We start from the raw sequence: 22,958 nt of genomic DNA on the forward strand, positions 1-22,958 counted from the left end.
TTCTCCGCCAAGCTAGCGCCCAAGTGGGAGGGGCCAGCTAAAATACTGAGGAAATTAGGGCCGGTGAATTACCGAATCGGATGGAATAACCCACCTGATAAACAGGACACTATCAATGTGGTGAATATAAAAAGGTTCTATGGTACCTCACCCTAGTAGCCGATGGCTGGAGGGGGGGTCTATGTAGCGCTGCCACATATGTTAAAAGAAGGATTTATTTTATTTATGGCATTTAAAAGTGTATGTCACAGATATGGTATAATGGTCCTTAATTAACGCCATCCTTTAAGGGTAATGTCCTAATAGGTTTTATTTTGTTATTGTTTAAGGGGTGTTTTGAAAGCCTATGTTATGATTTGAGGGGATTGTTTTGATTGACTGGTCCGAGACTGTCTGACGCACGTAAAGTAGGCGTTGGTGGCCGGCCCGCGAGAGGAACGAACGAGAGAGGCAAACCGTCCAGGAAGTCCACAGGAGACCTAGACCAGTTTGATCATTATTTATTTAATAATTAACTCTACTCGGAACGCTATAGGTGGAAAATAGCTAAGGCCACACTGCCGCGCGCTGTACTTCACAAGAGAAAAGACTTGGTGAGACCGTTTATATTTTATTTTATACCCCGCGAGGATCCATTGTTGTTTTTTCCCTTGGGAGTCATTACTTTTGGATTACGTCGTTGCTGGGGATCCCTTTACTTTTTGGATAACTTTTGGAGTAACGTTTTTGGATTGACATTGATTGATTGACACTTTTCGTTTGTTCTGGGACGCGGTTTGGAGCCGTTTGGATTCACGGAGCGATAAGGAACAATAGGAGCGTGCGTGCGCGAGACGCGGACTTTAATTACTCTTTTCTTACAGACCTATCTAATAAACTATTTAGCGGACGTGCGTGCGTGCGTGCGTGCGTGCGTGCGTGCGGGCGCGAATCGAGGACATTCGGTCCAAAGGGTTTCAACTTGTTTTCATTCATCTGAGTTGGTTGTTGTTTATACCTGGCTGTATTATTATTTCTCCTTTGAGTAGATAAATACTATCATAACTTCATCACTACTTCGCTGTGTTCTTACTGAGTGTGTTTGCTGTCTAATGTCTATTGCCATTCCTGTCATTCAGCATAAATCAATTGTGTCGAAGGAGATCAGTCACTATCCCGTGCTTTAAAAAAGAGTAACAGTTAATTTAATTATTTAATCGTTACAACGTGCGTAGGTGAGTCACACTATCGGTGTTTATTTCATCGCCCATTTCTTCCAGAGGTGAAATGCCCCTTTAAAGGCTTAAGAACTATCTGACCAATCACTGAATTATGACAGACAGACAGACAGACAGACAGACAGACAGACAGTATAAATTAGTATCATTGTTGAAGTCATGTTGTTACCTGAACAGATCAGGTCCAGATGGGAGGAGGAAGTTATAGACTCAATTGCTGCACATTCCCTCAGTCGAGATTCAGATCCAACACAGTTATCTGTAATCACCCATACAGGTTGACGTGTAGAACCACTTCTCCATTCTGGAAGAATAGAAACAGCAGAGCCGCAGCCCAGCAGTCTACACGCTACAGATGATAACGAGATGATAAGGGCATCACCATAACCAATCACTGGTCTCCATTCGTCCCGGAGTTTCATCTCCACTCTACCAGCACAGTGACTGGCTCCTCCCACCAGCCTGACATCACCAGGCTCTGTACACAGACAATAAAATAAACATTAAGAACTGTAGTGTTCCAATAGAGGGCATGAGCATGCATCAAGTGAATGGCAAAGGCGGCTTGCTGTAGTTTGCAACTAACATAAATTTGCATGCACAAGGGCTGCCAAGTAGGCTATCTTTTGTTGTTTTTCTTTCTCTCCCTCTCTTCGAAGTTAGACTGGACAAATAAACTCTAAACTGACTGACTGGGCCACGGTGGGCTGACGCTCATGGTAACTTGCGCCGTGGGTGGAACGGGTGGAAAAGTTTGGTTACATTTTAAAAGAGTAGAGGGGAGCTAAATGCAATAATGTAGCACAGCTGTTAACTTAATAAGTAGGCTACATGCACGAAAGGGAACATTTCGACAATGCATAGGCATCTGTCAATAATGCATTGTATTAAACCCAAATGTATCGCATTTGGGTTTAATACAACTCTGTGCATGTCTGCACCGAGTCGAAACACGTACGGGAGCCGTCAGCTGCTGCAGTGAAACAACAATCCAAGTCCACCCAAGGCATGCGTGGTTTGCTAAGACTCCGTTGCCATCATTCATAATCCAATTCCGTTTGGGAAACTCAAAACTCCCTGCCAAAGTTATAATAATAATTCGACTTCTCAGTCTATCGTTGCCGAAAAGGCAGATATACAAGCTCACAACGCGGTGCAACCAGACGCAGTGCGAGCTTGTAGAATGGCTATTTTTGGTGCGTGACGCTGTCGTACGAGGACGTATACATTACGCTTTTAAAGTGACGGTACACAATTAACTCTGTTAGAAAAGTATGTATTGTATTTCAAGACCCAGTAGTAAAATGTAGTGCAAGGGATGTTTTGGTTGGTTAAAAAGAAAAATATGTATATTGAGTGTGTGTGTGTGTGTGTGTGTGTGTGTGTGTGTGTGTGTGTGTGTGTGTGTGTGTGTGTGTGTGTGTGTGTGTGTGTGTGTGTGCTTGCAAAGTGGAACATCACCAGGGCTAAACTTCACGTTATTCTACGTGATAACGCAAACATGTACTTTACACTTTTTTTAAAAAGCACTGGTATCGGTATTCGGTATCGGTATCGGCTAACACAGAAATTGTTGGATCGGAATCGGATCGGAAACGAAAAAAGTGTATCGGGACATCCCTAGTTTGAAGTGGTTAAAAAGTAATATGACTTTAACTTTAAACTAAAGTGTAGTGTGTGTTTTACCTGAGCAGGTGAGTCCAACAGTCTTGTCAGGTGAGCTGGTGTTTCTAGTTGAGTCTGAGGTTCTACAGTCCAGGAGAACAGACTCACTGCCTTCACACTGGAACTCTTTGGTCCACATCGGAGCCTTGCCTTCTCTATAGAGCGCCCCCTGGAGGACTGAAGGAGCCCCACAGCCAAGCTGCCTACAGACCACCTCTGCATCCTGCTGGTCAAAGTCACCTTCACACACTGAGACCCACGACTGACCAGACTTCACCTCCACTCTGCCTGAACACGAACCAGGACCATTCACCAACCTCACTGACCCTGGAGAGAGAGAGAGAGAGAGAGAGAGAGAGAGAGAGAGAGAGAGAGAGAGAGAGAGAGAGAGAGAGAGAGAGAGAGAGAGAGAGAGAGAGAGAGAGAGAGAGTTAACTCATTCGGCGCCGATATAGAATCCTAATATCTCTATGGAAACGCAATTTATAGAATCCTAAGATCTCTGAATCTTATTTTTGGCTCAAAACAAGCTAGATTTGCGGCTCATTTACAATATGATTATTTTGGTGGTCCCCAGTTCAAATATGATTATTTTGGGGGTCCCCAGTTCAAATGTGATTATTTTGGGGGTCCCCAGTTCAAATATGATTATTTTGGGGGTCCCCAGTTCAAATATGAAGCTCACAGCGCGGCACTAAGTGACACAAGGTGAGCTTGTAGATCTGCTAATTCTAAATGGCTAAAGAATAAAATATGATTTTTTTGTACTATGAACTGTATTTTTTTAACTGTGTGTGTATGTATGTATGTATGTATGTATGTATGTATGTATGTATGTATGTATGTATGTATGTATTAGGCCATGGGCCGGAAGCCTCTAACTGCTTTAGTTTTTGAGTTGGTTGTTCCCCATCAAGGAACTGGATATTTTTTTCACAATAGACCGATACAATCCTCATAAGTACTGTAACAAATGTGTCCAGCTTTGATTTGTGCACATTAATGAAACAGAGCAATCCAAACTTCCATTTTAAGCAGAGAAATTGTCCCATTGACTTATAATGGGAAAACTCACATTCAAGTATTTTTTTCTCTGAAACTGTAAGGGCTAAAGTTACAACACTTGGAGGGGAGGTTCATAATAATTACAAAAAACTATTACAAAATAATTACGTCAGCCGGCCTCATAGTGGCGCTATAACAGACCACATTACGTTTCGCCCTATAACTCTTGAACCTTAGGTCGTAAAATAAAAATCTCTTTTTCCCTGGATTCCTTGGCTCATGACGCATCTCCCCATATAGGCCACCACCTCACAACGTTATTCAAATATGATCATCTGGCCATTGCTAGTGCAGGCACCCTCACATCCACATGTTGTGAATGTTCACCATGTTGTCTCACTGGCAGCCTCTGATGGATAGCTCACTACTTATTGTCAATGACAGTTGCTTGCCATCACCACTTGACACAGTAACCAATGACAGTCCGGGTGTGTCCCTATATAAACCCTCACCCAGTTCACAACCCTCACACTCCACAACCCTCACTTACAGTAGTCAGCAGCTCCAGCCCCAGGCAGCCATGCGTTATTGTCAAATGTACACCTGTGACTTTGGTTCTGTATGTACTTTCTTTGCCATGTGTTGGATTATTCTGAGCTACATATTTGATTTACAATATCTGACTTGGTTACACCGTTTAACAGCTTGTTGTTCTCCTCTGGTTTTTACTTTAAGGGAGAACGATCATGCTGTGTAAAATACACTACATTATTAATTTGTACCATTTTGTTTGCTTTATCAGAAACCATGGTGAATGGAATGGAGAAATAAATCAGTGTGCTGTATAATCTGTTACTCACAGTACCAGAGTCACAATACCAGCCCAATGTATAGACATGTGGGATGTAGTGGCCTTTTGACACGCTGAATCAATGTAGCTTAGGTAGGAGGAAGGTTCTCAAGGGACTTGCTGCCATTTGTTTGACATCAGTTTTCCCTGACTATGGGAAATGGAAGCCATACAGTGGCCTTTCTCAAATGATACCAAGTCCTTCTACGTCTCTAGGACGTTCCTCCCACCCAAGCTATACTGACTGAGCATGTATAGCATGTACCATGGCACTGCTGCAGACCAGCTTCATGTATAATGGCACTGCTGCAGACCAGCTTCAATTGGAATCAGGCAACATCCATCCAACAAAATATCCTAGATTGCAATATGTTGGGCTGGTACTGGGAATCCACGACTGAGAGTTGGGAACCTTACTGGACCCATCCTACAGATGCCAGAAAAGCTTGCGCTATCCTCCACTGTGGCTGTAAAAGTTCATGTAGTGGGTGCTGCAAATGCTGTAAAGCTGCATGGAGTCTGTTGCACCTCGATATGCGTATTCAATATATTACTGTGTTTAGTTGTTCTGGATATAGAGCTGACCACCCAAGTTTCTCCAGTAAAAGATTCACTGATTTATTTCTCCTTTCCATTAACCATGGTTTCTGATAAAGCAAACAAAATGGTACAAATTAATAATGTAGTGTATTTTACGCAGCATGATCGTTCTACCAAAACCAGAGGAGAATAACAAGCTGTTATAACCAAGTCAGCTATTGTAAATCAGAAATGTAGCTCAGAATAATCAACACATGGCAAAGAAAGTACATACAAAACCAAGGTGCACATTTGTCAATAACGCATGGCTGCCTGGGGTTGTAGTTGTAGTTGTTGACTACTGTACTACTACTGTACTACTCTACTGTACTGTGAACTGGGTGGGGGTTTGGGACACACCCAGGCTGTCATTGGTTAATGCAGGGGTTCTCAACGTTTTTGGCCGGGGACCCCCGGAAATGCTTTGGCAATGTCTCGGCCCCCTCCCGACCCCCAATATAAATTGACTGCTACAATAACCTTAAACCATTTTGGGCGGGAACCCCTTTTGGTGTTTTAAGCATTGTTATAATTTAGCTATTTAAAAATAGCAGATCTACAAGCTCATAGCGCGCCACCGAGTGGCGCGCTACGAGCTTGTAGGTCTGCTATTTTTGAGAAATCGTGAAAAAAAAATTAAAGAAATAAATCTTTTTTTTTTTTTTTATAATTTTGGGACCCCCTAAAATAATTTGGCGACCCCCCCGAGGGGTCGTGACCCACGGGTTGAGAACCCCTGGGTTAATGTGTCAAGTGACTACTGTAAGTGAGGGCTGTGAACTGGGTGAGGGTTTGGGACATACCCGGAATGTCATTGGTTAATGATGGCAAGCGTGATGGCAAGCAACTGTCATTGACAATAAGTAGTGAGCTATCCATCAGAGGCTGCCAGTGAGACAGCATGGTGAACATTTACAACATGTGGATGTGAGGGTGCCTGCACTAACAATGGGCAGATGATCATATTTGAATAACCTAGTTGTGATATGGGGAGATGCGTCATGAGCCAAGGAATCCAGGGAAAAAGAGATTTTTATTTTACGACCTACGGTTCAAGAGTTATAGGGCGAAACGTAATGTGGGCTGTTATAGCGCCACCGTGAGGCCGGATGATGTAATTATATTGTAATTATTTTTTGTAATTATTATGAACCTCCCCTCCAAGTGTTGCAACTTTAGCCCTTACAGTTTCAGAGAAAAAAATACTTGAATGTGAATTTTCGCATTTTTCCATTATAAGTCAATGGGAAAATGTGCCTGCTGAAAATGGAATTTTGGATTGCTCCGTTTCATTAATGTGCACGAATCAAAGCTGGAAACATTTGCTACAGTACTTATGAGGATTTTATCTGTCTACTGTGGAAAAAAAACGCAGTTCCGAGGTGGGGTCCATATGAAAGTCACAATAACAGCCTATGGCCCACGGCCTGTATGTATGTATGTATGTATGTATGTATGTATGTATGTATGTATGTATGTATGTATGTATGTATGTATGTATGTATGTATGTATGTATATGTGTGTGTGTGTGTGTATGTATGTATGTATGTATGTATGTATGTATATGTGTGTGTGTGTGTGTGTGTATGTAATGTGTGTGTGTGTGTGTGTGTGTGTGTGTGTGTGTGTGTGTGTGTGTGTGTGTGTGTGTGTGTGTGTGTGTGTGTGTGTGTGTGTGTGTGTGTGTGTGTGTGTATGTATGTATGTATGTGTGTGTGTGTGTATGTATGTATGTATGTATGTACAGTATGTATGTATGTATGTATGTATGTATGTATGTATAAAGCTGTCTCTTGGTGCCCAAGACAAATTTCTCCTCGGGGACAATAAAGGCTATTGAATTGAATTGAATTGATTAAAGTGTTTAAAATGTAAAACGACACAGAGACGCTTTCCTGGACTTAAAGGGTTAAGAACTATCTGACCAATCACTGAATTATTACAGACAGACAGACACACACACACACACACACACGAGACAGACAGACACAGTGCATGAGACAGACAGACAGACAGACAGACGTACACACACACACACACACACACACACACACACACACACACACACACACACACACACACACACACACACACACACACACACACACACACACACACAGTATAGATTAGTATCATTGTAGAAGTCATGTTGTTACCTGAACAGATCAGCTCCAGACTGTAGCGGTCAGTATCAGACATCATTGCTCCACATTCCCTCAGTAGAGATTCAGATCCAACACAGTGAGATGCAATCCTCCATACAGGTTGAGTTGTAGAACCACGTGTCCATTCTGTAGAAACAGCAGAGCCGCAGCCCAGCTGTCTACACGCTACAGATGATGACTGATGGTTCCAGGTTCCACGATACACTGGTCTCCATTGGTCCTGGACTTTCATCTCCACTCTACCAGCACAGTGACTGGCTCCTCCCACCAGCCTGACATCACCAGGCTCTGTACACAGACAATACAATAAACATTAAGAACTGTAGTGTTCCAATAGAGGGCATGCGCATGCATCAAGTGAATGGCAAAGTGAGTTAGTGAGTCAGTGTACATACCCTATATCACCGTAGGTGGCGCTATTGGTCCCCCATAATTATAATTTATGTTTTGTATTATTCATAATATAATTAATATAATTAAAATAATTAAAATAATAAAGTGAAAATATGAAAATAGCAAAAATTAAAAATTAAAATAAAAACTTAAAAAAAATAAAAAAAGTTAAAAAAGTTAAAAAGTTGAAAAAAGTTAAAACTTAAAAAACTTAAAAAAAGTTAACAGTTAAAAAAAGAAAAAACTTTAAAAATGAAAATAGGAGAAAAATGGGGAAAATCAAGAAGTTTTAGTGGGTAATGTGTCTTATCGATGGTACTGCATGTATATACTAAAACATATGTATTGTTCATGAATATGATTTATATTATCATCATATAATGCTATAATGCATTTATAATACAGTATACATTATGCGGTGCCAGAATGTATCCAGTACTTTGGTGAAACACTACTAATGAAACTCACCAGACTTTGGAGTTAATGTTGTACGTGCGACCTCGTAGAGAAGAAAGCTTGAACTAGCTTTGGTGTTGTGGATGCCGCAAATATATTAGAAACCGTTTTGTATAATGGTTAGTTAGAGGGGGTGGTCTACAGTGTGGGTGGGGTATGTATGGGGTTGGCCTACTATGTGTAGGTGGGGTCTAGTGTGATTGGTTGTCTATCTAGTTGTCTCTTGCGTTTGTGTGCCCCCCAAGGGTGTAATACCAGTTTTTTACCACACATAAGCTGTAATTCCGCTGATCACCACTACATACATGCATAGGGTTTCAGCCTCCTAATGCAATTTATTTTTATGTATTGTTCATCTCAACGGTGTAATACCGGTTAATACCACTACATCACTACTGATTGTGCGTCTGTCTAAGTGTCTAGCTATCAGGTTGTTTTTTACTGTCTCTCCATCTGGGGGACTGTATGTATACATGTATATCTCCTGCGTGTGTATGTCCCCAAGGGTGTAATACCAGTTTTGGCCCGTAGACTATGGATTTGAGCATCTCATCGGTGTAATACCGGTTAACACCACTACACCCCAATGCATTGGGGTTTCAAGCCCCTAGGGGAGTGGATCTCAGTTCACTTCATTTTTGGTCCACAGACAGCTAAAATCATGATGAGCAGGCAACCAAATGGCCTCTTGATGAAGGCTTTATGATTATAGGGGTAATGATCAGGCATGGAGGGATAGCCAGTATGGGGGTCATGAGTCATGCTTTGCTAGTAAATGTAGCAAGTCTTCAAAATTACTAAAAACTATTTAGTTGTATTGGCTATTCTTTAGACTTTTTAGACTAATTCAGGCTTTCAATGCTCAATGTTATTGGTGGTATGGTAACCAAATGCCCCCCTGTATAGGGACCTGACTGTATAGTATATAGTATAGTCTGGCTGTCTATATGGCTTTCTATGGGGTGGTTTACTGTCTAATTGATTTTTCTATATGTCTGTAACATAGGTCTATTATGGACAGGTGGGGACCAAATGGAACCCATTAGATATATAACTCTTGAGATGCTATCTAACTGTATGCTTGGATGACTGTATGCCTATCTGGCTGCATTGGGCATGTGCGGAACCACAAAGGGTGTAATATCAGGTTTGCCCCATAGGCTATGAATTTAAGTAATGTAGGTGTAATTCAGATTTACCCCATAGGCTCAATACATACATGAATGGGTTATACTTAGCTTGAATTTTTGACCGGTGTAAATACAGCATGGGTAGCCTATCTGTGAACAATTACACAACATACAGAATAGTATGAGAGCCATAGGTGTTTACGATTATTTGTATGCAGTAACTGTCAGTTTTTACAGTATTACATGGATCCAATATTCTCTGCTATTATTTGGTATCCTTCAGACATGATGAGGCTCTTACATGTAACATATCTGTCCTCTCTAATTATATTACAATATGGTTATGTTATGCTCATAGGGAACAGTGGTTCAAGCAGTAATTATTGTCTTCAGACATTGTATGATCAGGTTATTAACCAAACATTACAGGTAGTACATCATAACCCCATATGGTCTAGTGGTTTAGGATGCTTGGAGTCTAGCCATGAGACCCAAGTTCGACTCTCGTGTGGGAAATATAAGTATATGTTTTCAATTATGGTGAAAGTTAATGATATCCACCTAGTGGAATTTCTATATATGTTGATCAACCAGTCATGCAAGCGATTTCAGCACCCTAGATAGCACTATGCCCCTATTATTAGGACTGTAGTACATCTTATGTAGACACAGAACTCTATAGTGCATACGTATTCGTTAATCATACAGATATTCCACTGATGGATTGATGGTAGGTTACTAGTTAGCGTATGATTCATGTTGATAATACTATTTACAGCATCACATACAAAAAAAAAATGAAAAAAAATTACACAAAAGTAAAACAAAAATAAATAAAAATAACAAAAACAATACATGACAAACAAAAACAACAGAAGACAAAACATACAAAAGACACACAAACTTGACAACACACAACACAAACAATTATACAACAGCATCAGCATTATACATCAGACAAAACAATACGTGACAAACAAAAAACACGAACCATAAAAGACATTGATACAAAGCATTAACACAAACCAACAAAAACTTGAAAAAACACAACACAAACAAAAATACTACAGCAAAAATAAATAAATAAACTACACAGCAGACAACACAACAAAAAATAATAATAACTTGACATTGAAGTATATGACTAAACGTGTAGCTAGATGGAATAAGTGTATGTACATAGACATGACCCGCTACCCATACATGACCAGATCAGGCGTTTATAGCACCACCAGCAGGTGGTTTTTGCTAAAACCCATTTTATTTTGGAACAAAATGGCTCAAATCATCAGATACCCTCCACGGCTAAGAAGAAAGGGACTATAATGTAGCACATTATAGTGCTATCATGAGGCCCACAACCTGCCAGGGCCTGTTTTTATCTAGTATCTAGTCTAGTTTCATCTATATAGTTGTATCTAGTACACACGATCTTGCTCAATATTACAAATTATTTACAATTTTTATTTTTATTTGTAATGATAAGACATTTTTTAGGGGGAAAACGTGTATTTCCTACACATGCAGGGGTTATCGATGCATACAAAAACATCTACTCGGATCAATTATCCTTGAATTATTTTTTACTTCTAAGATTATATTCTTGAAAAAGTTGCTAAACTCTATCTAAATATATCTAAATCTACAGTGATCTGTATAGATAGGTTAGTCAGAACAAATCACTAGTAGTCAGTGATAGACAGTAAATCCTTCACAATCAATCACCAGGCACTTTTGACTCATTCACTCAGTTGTTCTCTAACATTATATTATGACTAGTACATTATTCAACCAATACCATTTTTTCATAATTCCTAAATATGTCCATAAGGTGTTCAACAAAACTGAACCCCACCGAAATTGCAACTATTTTGCAACTAAATGTATTAACTAAAAACTATCCATTTTGTAACTGTCCAGACCTCTATAGTGGTAAAAGACCCCCATACTTCACCAGTTCCCCCCTGGTGGGCAGATAATTACACAGCCAACAGCTCCCTAACAACATTCTAACAGTATCCTACAGCTGATATCAGAGATACAGGACCCTATGGTCACAGGGGTCTGGTATAGTGCTACCATGAGCCCACAACCTGACAGGGTCTATTTTTATGACAGGGTCTAGTTCCATATATATAGTTGTATCTAGTACACACGCTTTTACATATACAAATTAACCTTGACATATCCAACACTCATTTACCATTACATTCTGGTTAAACTAAATCACTAGTCACTAAATTGATCCCTAGGGGGTACTGTACGGAAAAAAGCACACACCTATGGCATGAAATCTGATGTGGAACATCGTATCTTAACATCTTAGCCCAGATAATAGGCTAAATCGTCATAATAGTTCTCAATCATGGCTGAGGGTAGTAGGTAAACAGGGGTCACTAGATCATTTGCTCACCCACAGTTGCTGTGAAACTTCACAATATACAATAAATATATATATATATGTATGACAGGGTCCTAGTCAAATATAGTGTAAGGGTTACATTGGGCTAAATAAATAGGCATTTTCGGTTTATAAATACCTAAAGAGCCCTGAATATATTGTATTAGTTGTTAAAACCATGTATAATATAGATATAAGTGGTAACTACCACTTATTGCACACTAAGGGCTGATTGTTTTAATGATAAGACACAATATTTGTGACTTTTGACAGCCTGCTATATGACTTGGGTACTCTGTCACAACTGGGTCAATAACAAATATACCAATGTACAGATTTTGGTGTCTCTGCACCTTTACACAAAAATATTATAGCGTTAGGCGTGATGAAGACGATCATTGTATGATCTATCAGGGGTTTTCTGGGGTAAGTTTTGAAAAGAGTCAACAAATTGGCACATTAAACTTGAAAATATTACATTCATGTTGTTTATGTTTGGGCAAGGGTCACAATTTCAGACAAAATTACTCCCCCCATCACTGGGGAACACAGTCATGTGGACACAGTCACTGTACGTTTTACATACATAAACTATGTTGTTCATGGTGTAAATAAAAATATTATACATTGAGTCACTAATATGACTTAATATAATACCCCTTCTGACTAGACCCAATCACTCTTTTTATCACCAAATTCTTCTATTGTTGTCTATTCTATACACAAAGTATGAAGTGAAATGCTAAACCCCTCAAAAGAGACTGACCCCTAAACCAAGCCAAGCTACCAGAGCTAATTAATAAAGCAGATACTGATGTTAAACACGCTGCAGAAATGAATTGCACTAACAAAATGACAACAAAATATACACATTTTTATGATTATATATTTTTATTATGATTGCATATTTAGGAATAATCACCGTAGTCACTGTAGATGGTACACAATATCAGACCAATATCTTTCTCAATACAGTACATACAATGTACAATGTGTACAATGTAATAATACGAGGGCAGAAAACTGTATACAATATATGTAACTATACAATTGTTTCATTATATGCATTAGCTATATTTTAGATTTTTGTGTGTATATAGGGTAAATCCTTCAACTCATTTAGGTACGATTCACAGATTGTATGGATTCTTGACAGTGATGTTACAATCCCGTGAGTTTCCAACACCCGCACGAGTCCTGGTAGGAATTGATCAGTCCATAGCTTGTTCGTTAAATCTTTAAAATGATTGTAGAAGTAATATCACCCAAACACGTGTGTTCGGTTTGGCTAGAATGGTTTATTTGGCAGCCGTTGCAACCTACTTTCATGTGTTCAGTTATAGCATTTTGGAGTAGTTTAACAACACGTATTCTGATAATATCTATAAGTTTTGTACTGATCACCCCATCAGTATGGTCCAGGGGTAAATCCACTATGGATGGTGGTGGTGAAGGTATTGCAGTTGAAGTGTCATCATGGTCATCATTGTCATGGGATTCAGGTGAATGTATGGGTGATGGCCAAACAAAGTGTGAGTCACGTGTATCATAGGAAAACATAGGTGATGATGAAGGTGAGCTCCAGAATGACATCTCATCATATCCATCATCGACAGGGTCAGCCATGAACCGGGATGGATTGGTGTACAACCAGGGATCCTCATCCATGGCCATCAGGCTCTCATGGGTCCTCCAGTAGGGGTTGTCTCCTCCACTTGCGCTGTTTTCCCCCGTAGAAAAAGTAGAGTCATCCATAATTCTTACAGGGTAGTATACTATGCTTTACAACTATTGCAACTAGTGGTCCTTCGGTTTATAGCTACGAGGTCTATATGCTGCCTCTAGTGGTCCTTTGGGTTTTCTAGATGAGGGGATGGGATGTATTAGCTCCCTCTAGTGGTCCTTTGGGTCTCTAGCTAGTTAGAAAGCATCACCTCTCGGGGATACGGTCTTGAATACATGGGTGGGTATTCTGTAAGTAGGAAAAGTAAGTCTAGAAAAACTCATCAAACCATTGGGTTATTCTAGCCAAACCGAACACACATGTTTGGGTGATACACCTAGATATTACTTCTACAATCATTTTAAAGATTTAACGAACAAGCTATGGACTGATGAATTTCTACCAGGACTCGTGCGGGTGTTGGAAACTCACGGGATTGTAACATCACTGTCAAGAATCCATAAAATCTGTGAATCGTACCTAAATGAGTTGAAGGATTTACCCTATATACACACAAAAATCTAAAATATAGCTAATGCATATAATGAAACAATTGTATAGTTACATATATTGTAGACAGTTTTCTGCCCTCGTATTATTACATTGTACACATTGTACATTGCATGTACTGTATTGAGAAAGACATTGGTCTGATATTGTGTACCATCTACAGTGACTACGGTGATTATTCCTAAATATGCAATCATAATAAAAATATATAATCATAAAAATGTGTATATTTTGTTGTCATTTTGTTAGTGCAATTCATTTCTGCAGCGTGTTTAACATCAGTATCTGCTTTATTAATTAGCTCTGGTAGCTTGGCTTGGTTTAGGGGTCAGTCTCTTTTGAGGGGTTTAGCATTTCACTTCATACTTTGTGTATAGAATAGACAACAATAGAAGAATTTGGTGATAAAAAGAGTGATTGGGTCTAGTCAGAAGGGGTATTATATTAAGTCATATTAGTGACTCAATGTATAATATTTTTATTTACACCATGAACAACATAGTTTATGTATGTAAAACGTACAGTGACTGTGTCCACATGACTGTGTTCCCCAGTGATGGGGGGAGTAATTTTGTCTGAAATTGTGACCCTTGCCCAAACATAAACAACATGAATGTAATATTTTCAAGTTTAATGTGCCAACTTGTTGACTCTTTTCAAAACTTACCCCAGAAAACCCCTGATAGATCATACAATGATCGTCTTCATCACGCCTAACGCTATAATATTTTTGTGTAAAGGTGCAGAGACACCAAAATCTGTACATAATTGGTATATTTTTTATTGACCCAGTTGTGACAGAGTACCCAAGTCATATAGCAGGCTGTCAAAAGTCACAAATATTGTGTCTATCATTAAAACAATCAGCCCTTAGTGTGCAATAAGTGGTAGTTACCACTTATATCTATATTATACATGGTTTTAACAACTAATACAATATATTCAGGGCTTTTTAGGTCTTTATAAACCGAAAATGCCTATTTATTTAGCCCAATGTACCCCTTACACTATATTTTACTAGGACCCTGACATAAATATATATATATATTTATTGTATATTGTGAAGTTTCACAGTAACTTTGGGTGAGCAAATGATCTAGTGACCCCTGTTTACCTACTACCCTCAGCCATGATTGAGAACTATTATGACGATTTAGCCTATTATCTGGGCTAAGATGTTAAGATACGATGTTCCACATCAGATTTCATGCCATAGGTGTGTGCTTTTTTCCGTACAGTACCCCCTAGGGATCAATTTAGTGACTAGTGATTTAGTTTAACCAGAATGTAATGGTAAATGAGTGTTGGATATGTCACTGAGGTTAATTTGTATATGTAAAAGCGTGTGTACTAGATACAACTATATAGATGGAACTAGACCCTGTCATAAAAATAGACCCTGTCAGGTTGTGGGCTCATGGTAGCACTATACCAGACCCCTGTGACCATAGGGTCCTGTATCTCTGATATCAGCTGTAGGATACTGTTAGAATGTTGTTAGGGAGCTGTTGGCTGTGTAATTATCTGCCCACCAGGGGGGAACTGGTGAAGTATGGGGGTCTTTTACCACTATAGAGGTCTGGACAGTTACAAAATGGATAGTTTTTAGTTAATACATTTAGTTGCAAAATAGTTGCAATTTCGGTCGGGTTCAGTTTTGTTGAACACCTTATGGACATATTTAGGAATTATGAAAAAATTGAGCCATTTTGTTACAAAATAAAATGGGTTTTAGCAAAAACCACCTGCTGGTGGTGCTATAAACGCCTGATCTGGTCATGTATGGGTAGCGGGTCATGTCTATGTACATCCACTTATTCCATCTAGCTACACGTTTAGTCATATACTTCAATGTCAAGTTATTATTATTTTTTGTTGTGTTGTCTGCTGTGTAGTTTATTTATTTATTTTTGCTGTAGTATTTTTGTTTGTGTTGTGTTTTGTCAAGTTTTTGTTGCTTTGTGTTAATGCTTTGTATCAATGTCTTTTATGGTTCGTGTTTTTTGTTTGTCACGTATTGTTTTGTCTGATGTGTATCCTTTTGATTTTTGTTTCGTATTGTCGTTATTTATTTTTTGTTTATTTTTGTGTAATTTTGTCTTGTTTTTCATTTGTTGCATAATTGTTGTTTGCTTTTGTGTCATTTTTGTCTTGTTTTTCTGCTGTTGTATAATTGTTGTTTTGTTTTTGTGTCATGATGTTTGTTTAATGTGTGTTTTGTTTTGTTGTGTTTTGTCCAGTTTTTGTGGTGTTGTACTTTGTCAAGTTTTTTTTGTTTTGTCTGCTGTGTAGTTTATTTATTTTGTTTCGTTTTTTTGTTTGTGTTGTGTGTTGTCAAGTTTGTGTGTCTTTTGTATGTTTTGTCTTCTGTTGTATTATTGTTTTTGACAAAGTTTTTGTTTGTCATGTATTGTTTTTGTTATTTTTATTTATTTTTGTTTTACTTTTGTCATGTTTTTCTGCTGCTGTATGATTGTTGTTTGTTTTTGTATCATGTTTTTGTGTATGTGATGCTGTAAATAGTATTATCAACATGAATCATACGCTAACTAGTAACCTACCATCAATCCATCAGTGGAATATCTGTATGATTAACGAATACGTATGCACTATAGAGTTATGTGTCTACATAAGATGTACTACAGTCCTAATAATAGGGGCATAGTGCTATCTAGGGTACTGAAATCGCTTGCATGACTGGTTGATCAACATATATAGAAATTCCACTAGGTGGATATCATTAACTTTCACCATAATTGAAAACATATACTTATATTTCCCACACCGAGAGTCGAACTTGGGTCTCATGGCTAGACTCCAAGCATCCTAAACCACTAGACCATATGGGGTTATGATGTACTACCTGTAATGTTTGGTTAATAACCTGATCATACAATGTCTGAAGACAATAATTACTGCTTGAACCACTGTTCCCTATGAGCATAACATAACCATATTGTAATATAATTAGAGAGGACAGATATGTTACATGTAAGAGCCTCATCATGTCTGAAGGATACCAAATAATAGCAGAGAATATTGGATCCATGTAATACTGTAAAAACTGACAGTTACGGCATACAAATAATCGTAAACACCTATGGCTCTCGTACTATTCTGTATGTTGTGTAATTGTTCACAGATAGGCTACCCATGCTGTATTTACACCGGTCAAAAATTCAAGCTAAGTATAACCCATTCATGTATGTATTGAGCCTATGGGGTAAATCTGAATTACACCTACATTACTTAAATTCATAGCCTATGGGGCAAACCTGATATTACACCCTTTGTGGTTCCGCACATGCCCAATGCAGCCAGATTGGCATACAGTCATCCAAGCATACAGTTAGATAGCATCTCAAGAGTTAAATATCTAATGGGTTCCATTTGGTCCCCACCTGTCCATAATAGACCTATGTTACAGACATATAGAAAAATCAGTTAGACAGTAAACTACCCCATAGAAAGCCATATAGACAGCCAGACTATACTATACTATACAGTCAGGTCCCTATACAGGGGGGCATTTGGTTACCATACCACCAATAACATTGAGCATTGAAAGCCTGAATTAGTCTAAAAAGTCTAAAGAATAGCCAATACAACTACATCGTTTTTAGTAATTTTGAAGACTTGCTACATTTACTAGCAAAGCATGACTCATGACCCCCATACTGGCTATCCCTACATGCCTGATCATTACCCCTATAATCATAAAGCCTTCATCAAGAGGCCATTTGGTTGCCTGCTCATCATGATTTTAGCTGTCTGTGGACCAAAAATGAAGTGAACTGAGATCCACTCCCCTAGGGGCTTGAAACCCCAATGCATTGGGGTGTAGTGGTGTTAACCGGTATTACACCGATGAGATGCTCAAATCCATAGTCTACGGGCCAAAACTGGTATTACACCCTTGGGGACATACACACGCAGGAGATATACATGTATACATACAGTCCCCCAGGGTCCCCCAGATGGATAGACAGTAAAAAACAACCTGATAGCTAGACACTTAGACAGACGCACAATCAGTAGTGATGTAGTGGTATTAACCGGTATTACACCGTTGAGATGAACAATAAATACAAATAAATTGCATTAGGAGGCTGAAACCCTATGCATGTATGTAGTGGTGATCAGCGGAATTACATGTATGACTATGTGTGGTAAAAAACTGGTATTACACCCTTGGGGGGCACACACACGCAAGAGACAACTAGATAGACAACCAATCACACTAGACCCCACCTACACATAGTAGGCCAACCCCATACATACCCCACCCACACAGTAGACCACCCCCTCTAACTAACCATTATACAAAACGGTTTCTAATATATTTGCGGCATCCACAACACCAAAGCTAGTTCAAGCTTTCTTCTCTACGAGGTCGCACGTACAACATTAACTCCAAAGTCTGGTGAGTTTCATTAGTAGTGTTTCACCAAAGTACTGGATACATTCTGGCACCGCATAATGTATACTGTATTATAAATGCATTATAGCATTATATGATGATAATATAAATCATATTCATGAACAATACATATGTTTTAGTATATACATGCAGTACCATCGATAAGACACATTACCCACTAAAACTTTCCCCATTTTTCTCCTATTTTCATTTTTTCTTTTTTAACTTTTTTCAACTTTTTAACTTTACCTTTTTTTCAACTTTTACCTTTTTTTAACTTTTCATATATTTTTTTTTTTTTTTTTTTTTAAACTTTTTTTAAGTTTTTATCTTTTTTTAAAGTTTTTTATTTTATTTATTTTCTTTTATATTTTATATTTTATATTTTTTTATTTTAATTTTTAATTTTTGCTATTTTCATATTTTCACTTTATTATTTTAATTATATTAATTATATTATGAATAATACAAAACATAAATGATAATTATGGGGGACCAATAGCGCCACCTACGGTGATATAGGGTATGTACACTGAAATTAACATAAATTAACATAAATTACTCACTAGCGCCCCCAGTGTCCAAAATATGTAAAGGACACCCAAACTATATAACTACTGGTGTCATTTTGGCAATGGGATAAAAGAAAGAAAATGTAATTCTATTGTGCATGTCATGTGCATGTCATCACCTGCACACCAGATTAGAGGAATTGTCAAAATATGGATTTAAGTTACAGTCGACTAAACATAGGTTTGAAGTGGTTCAAAAGTAATATGACTTTGACTGTAAACTAAAGTGTAGTGTGTGTTTTACCTGAGCAGGTGAGTCCAACAAACTTGTCAGGTGAGCTGGTGTTTCTAGTTGAGTCTGAGGTTCTACAGTCCAGGAGAACAGACTCACTGCCTTCACACTGGAACTCTTTGGTCCACATCGAAGCCTTGCCTTCTCCATAGAGCGCCCCCTGGAGGACTGAAGGAGCCCCACAGCCAAGCTGCCTACAGACCACCTCTGCATCCTGCTGGTCAAAGTCACCTTCACACACTGAGACCCACGACTGACCAGACTTCACCTCCACTCTGCCTGAACACGAACCAGGACCATTCACCAACCTCACTGACCCTGGAGAGAGAGAGAGAGAGAGAGAGAGAGAGAGAGAGAGAGAGAGAGAGAGAGAGAGAGAGAGTTAACTCATTGGGCGCCGATATAGAATCCTAATATCTCTATGGAAACGCAGTTTATAGAATCCTAAGATCTCTGAATCTTATTTTTTGCTCAAAACAAGCTAGATTTGCAGCTCATTTACGATATGATTCTTTTGGTGGTCCCCAGTTCAAATATGATTATTTTGGGGGTCCTCAGTTCAAATATGATTATGTTGGGGGTCCCCAGTTCAAATATGATTATTTTGGGGGTCCTCAGTTCAAATATGATTATTTTGGTGGTCCCAAGTTCAAATATAATTATTTTGGGGGTCCCCAGTTCAAATATGAAGCTCACAGCGTGGCACTAAGTGACACGCGGTGAGCTTGTAGATCTGCTATTTCTAAATGGCTAAAGAATAAAATATGATTAAAGGGTTTAAAATGTAAAACGACACAGAGACGCTTTCCTGGACTTAAAGGGTTAAGAACTATCTGACCAATCACTGAATTATTATAGACAGACAGACAGACAGACAGACAGACAGACAGACAGACAGACAGACAGACAGACAGACAGACAGACAGACAGACAGACAGACAGACAGACAGACAGACAGTATAGATTAGTATCATTGTTGAAGTCATGTTGATACCTGAACAGATCAGCTCCAGACAGTATTTGTGCTGATCAGACTCTATTATTCCACATTCCCTCAGTAGAGATTCAGATCCAACACAGTTAGATCTAATCCACCATACAGGATCTCTAAAATCATCTCTTCGTACTGTAGAAACAGCAGAGCCACAGCCCAGCAGTCTACAGGCTACAGATGATGACTGATGGTTCCAGGGATAACGATACACTGGTCTCCATCCATACACTTTCATCTCCAGTCTACCAGCACAGTGACTGGCTCCTCCCACCAGCCTGACATCACCGGACTCTGCAAATACAATAAACAGTTAACATGAAGTAATATTTACTCTGATTACAAATACAATAAACAGTTAACATAAAGTAATATTTACTCTGATTATAAATACAATAAACAGTTAACATAAAGTAATATTTACTCTGATTATAAATACAATAAACAGTTAACATAAAGTAATATTTACTCTGATTATAAATACAATAAACAGTTAACATAAAGTAATATTTACTCTGATTACAAATACAATAAACAGTTAACATAAAGTGATATTTACTCTGATTATAAATACTTCTAGGTTACAATCTGTAATTGCGAACGCAGTGATTGTTGCGAACGCAGTGAGCATTTACTATGAGACCCAGCAGATCACGTCTGTGTGTCTGTGTGTGTGTCACCCTGTAACACCACCCGCCCACCACCAGAGGGCGCAGCTGTATCACACACAAAAACACACACACACACGCACGCACGCACGCACGCACGCACGCACGCACGCACGCACGCACGCACGCACGCACGCACGCACGCACGCACGCACGCACGCACGCACGCACGCACGCACGCACGCACGCACGCACGCACGCACGCACACACACACACACACACACACACACACACACACACACACACACACACACACACACACACACACACACACACACACACACACACACACACACACACACACACACACACACACACACACACACACACACACACACACACACACACACACAAAACTTAACTTAAAAAAAAACTTAACTTAAAAAAAAAAGTAACTTAAAAAAAAACTTAAAAAGGAAAAACGCACACACACAGAAAACTTAACTTAAAAAAAAAAGGAACTTAAAAAAAAACTTAAAAAGGAAAAACGCACACACAAAAAACTTAACTTAAAACAAAACTTAACTTAAAAAAATAACTTAACTTAAAAAAATAACTTAAAAAGGAAAAACGCGCACACACAAAAAACTTAACTTTAAAAAAAACTTAACTTAAAAAAAAACCTAAAAAAGAAACACGCACGCACGCACACATACACACACTAAAAAAATAACTTGAAAAAACATTTAATTTAAAAAAACTTAAAAAAAACCTTAAAAAGTACGTAATTTATTCTAATTGTTGTTATTGCAATTTACGAGCTGCGTTCGCTTCCCGCGTTTGCGCGTCTTACTTGTGTGTGTTTGTTTGTTGATGTTTGTTTACCTGTTGTTGTTGTGAGAGCCTGGAGAGCTGCGGAGAAACATGATCCCATTAAAGAGTTAATGAGTAAAAGTACTAACACCACTAAGTAGAAGTATTATGTTAGTAGTAAAATAATTAATACCACTAAGTAGAAATACTGTTAGAAGTAAAAGTATCAATAAATAAACTCACCAGGAAGTAGAAGAGATGTGGCGAGAAACCACAGGAGAGCCAACGTCATCCTGACACACGCACACACACACCACACACCACACACCACACACACACACCACACCACACACGCACCACACACACACACACACACACACACACACACACACACACACACACACACACACACACACACACACACACACACACACACACACACACACACACACACACACACACACACACACACGCCAGGGTTTTCACTGATTAGAACCAATGATGTCATACCAATGATGTCATACCACATCATTCATTAGAACACTGTTTTACATTATTTCACCATCATCATAGTTTTCATATTTAACTCCCTGTGATCTTGTGGTGATTCAGGTCAATGTAACAGTAAATATATGTATTTGATAGAACATGTACAGCATATTTAATACTGGGTTTATTATATACAGTTGTGGAATAAAACTAAACACCATTATTAATCATCAACACGTTTATTTGTATAACGTATAGTGGTTTTCAAAGCAATGCAGTTACAAAGGGTTTTCCAGATTACATACAATTAATAATAACGTTTAATTATACATTTATATCCACATCAGAAATACAACACAAGAACATGAAACTACAACATGACGTCACTGAGCCACGGTGGTAAGAGACTCACCGCTCACCCAAACACATCTCTCTGTTTTTACTAAAACTACAACATGACGTCACTGAGCCGCGGTGGTAAGAGACTCACCGCTCACCCAAACACATCTCTCTGTTTTTACTAAAACTACAACATGACGTCACTGAGCCGCGGTGGTAAGAGACTCACCGCTCACCCAAACACATCTCTCTGTTTTTACTAAACTACAACATGACGTCACTGAGCCGCGGTGGTAAGAGACTCACCGCTCACCCAAACGCATCTCTCTGTTTTTACTAAACTACAACATGACGTCACTGAACCGCGGTGGTAAGAGACTCACCGCTCACCCAAACGC

At 38.8% G+C, this 22,958-nt stretch overlaps 1 protein-coding gene across 1 annotated transcript; it reads right to left on the reverse strand.

The window, feature by feature from the left end:
• Positions 1–1,446: 1,446 nt before the first annotated feature.
• LOC306927382 (scavenger receptor cysteine-rich type 1 protein M130-like) lies at positions 1,447–20,366 on the reverse strand (the record flags this gene model as incomplete). The annotated part of the gene is made up of 6 exons (XM_079507093.1): positions 20,314–20,366; positions 19,332–19,637; positions 7,474–7,770; positions 2,904–3,209; positions 1,571–1,695; positions 1,447–1,476 (listed from the first exon to the last, which is right to left on the reverse strand). The coding sequence occupies exons 2-6, from the start codon at positions 19,447–19,449 to the stop codon at positions 1,447–1,449; spliced, it is 876 nt and encodes a 291-aa protein (XP_079363219.1). The 5' UTR covers positions 19,450–19,637; positions 20,314–20,366.
• Between the last annotated feature and the right edge of the window lie 2,592 nt (positions 20,367–22,958).

Source organism: Electrona antarctica (assembly GCF_951216825.1).
Source record: "Electrona antarctica genome assembly, chromosome: 1".
In the NCBI taxonomy this organism is placed as follows: Eukaryota; Metazoa; Chordata; class Actinopteri; order Myctophiformes; family Myctophidae; genus Electrona; species Electrona antarctica.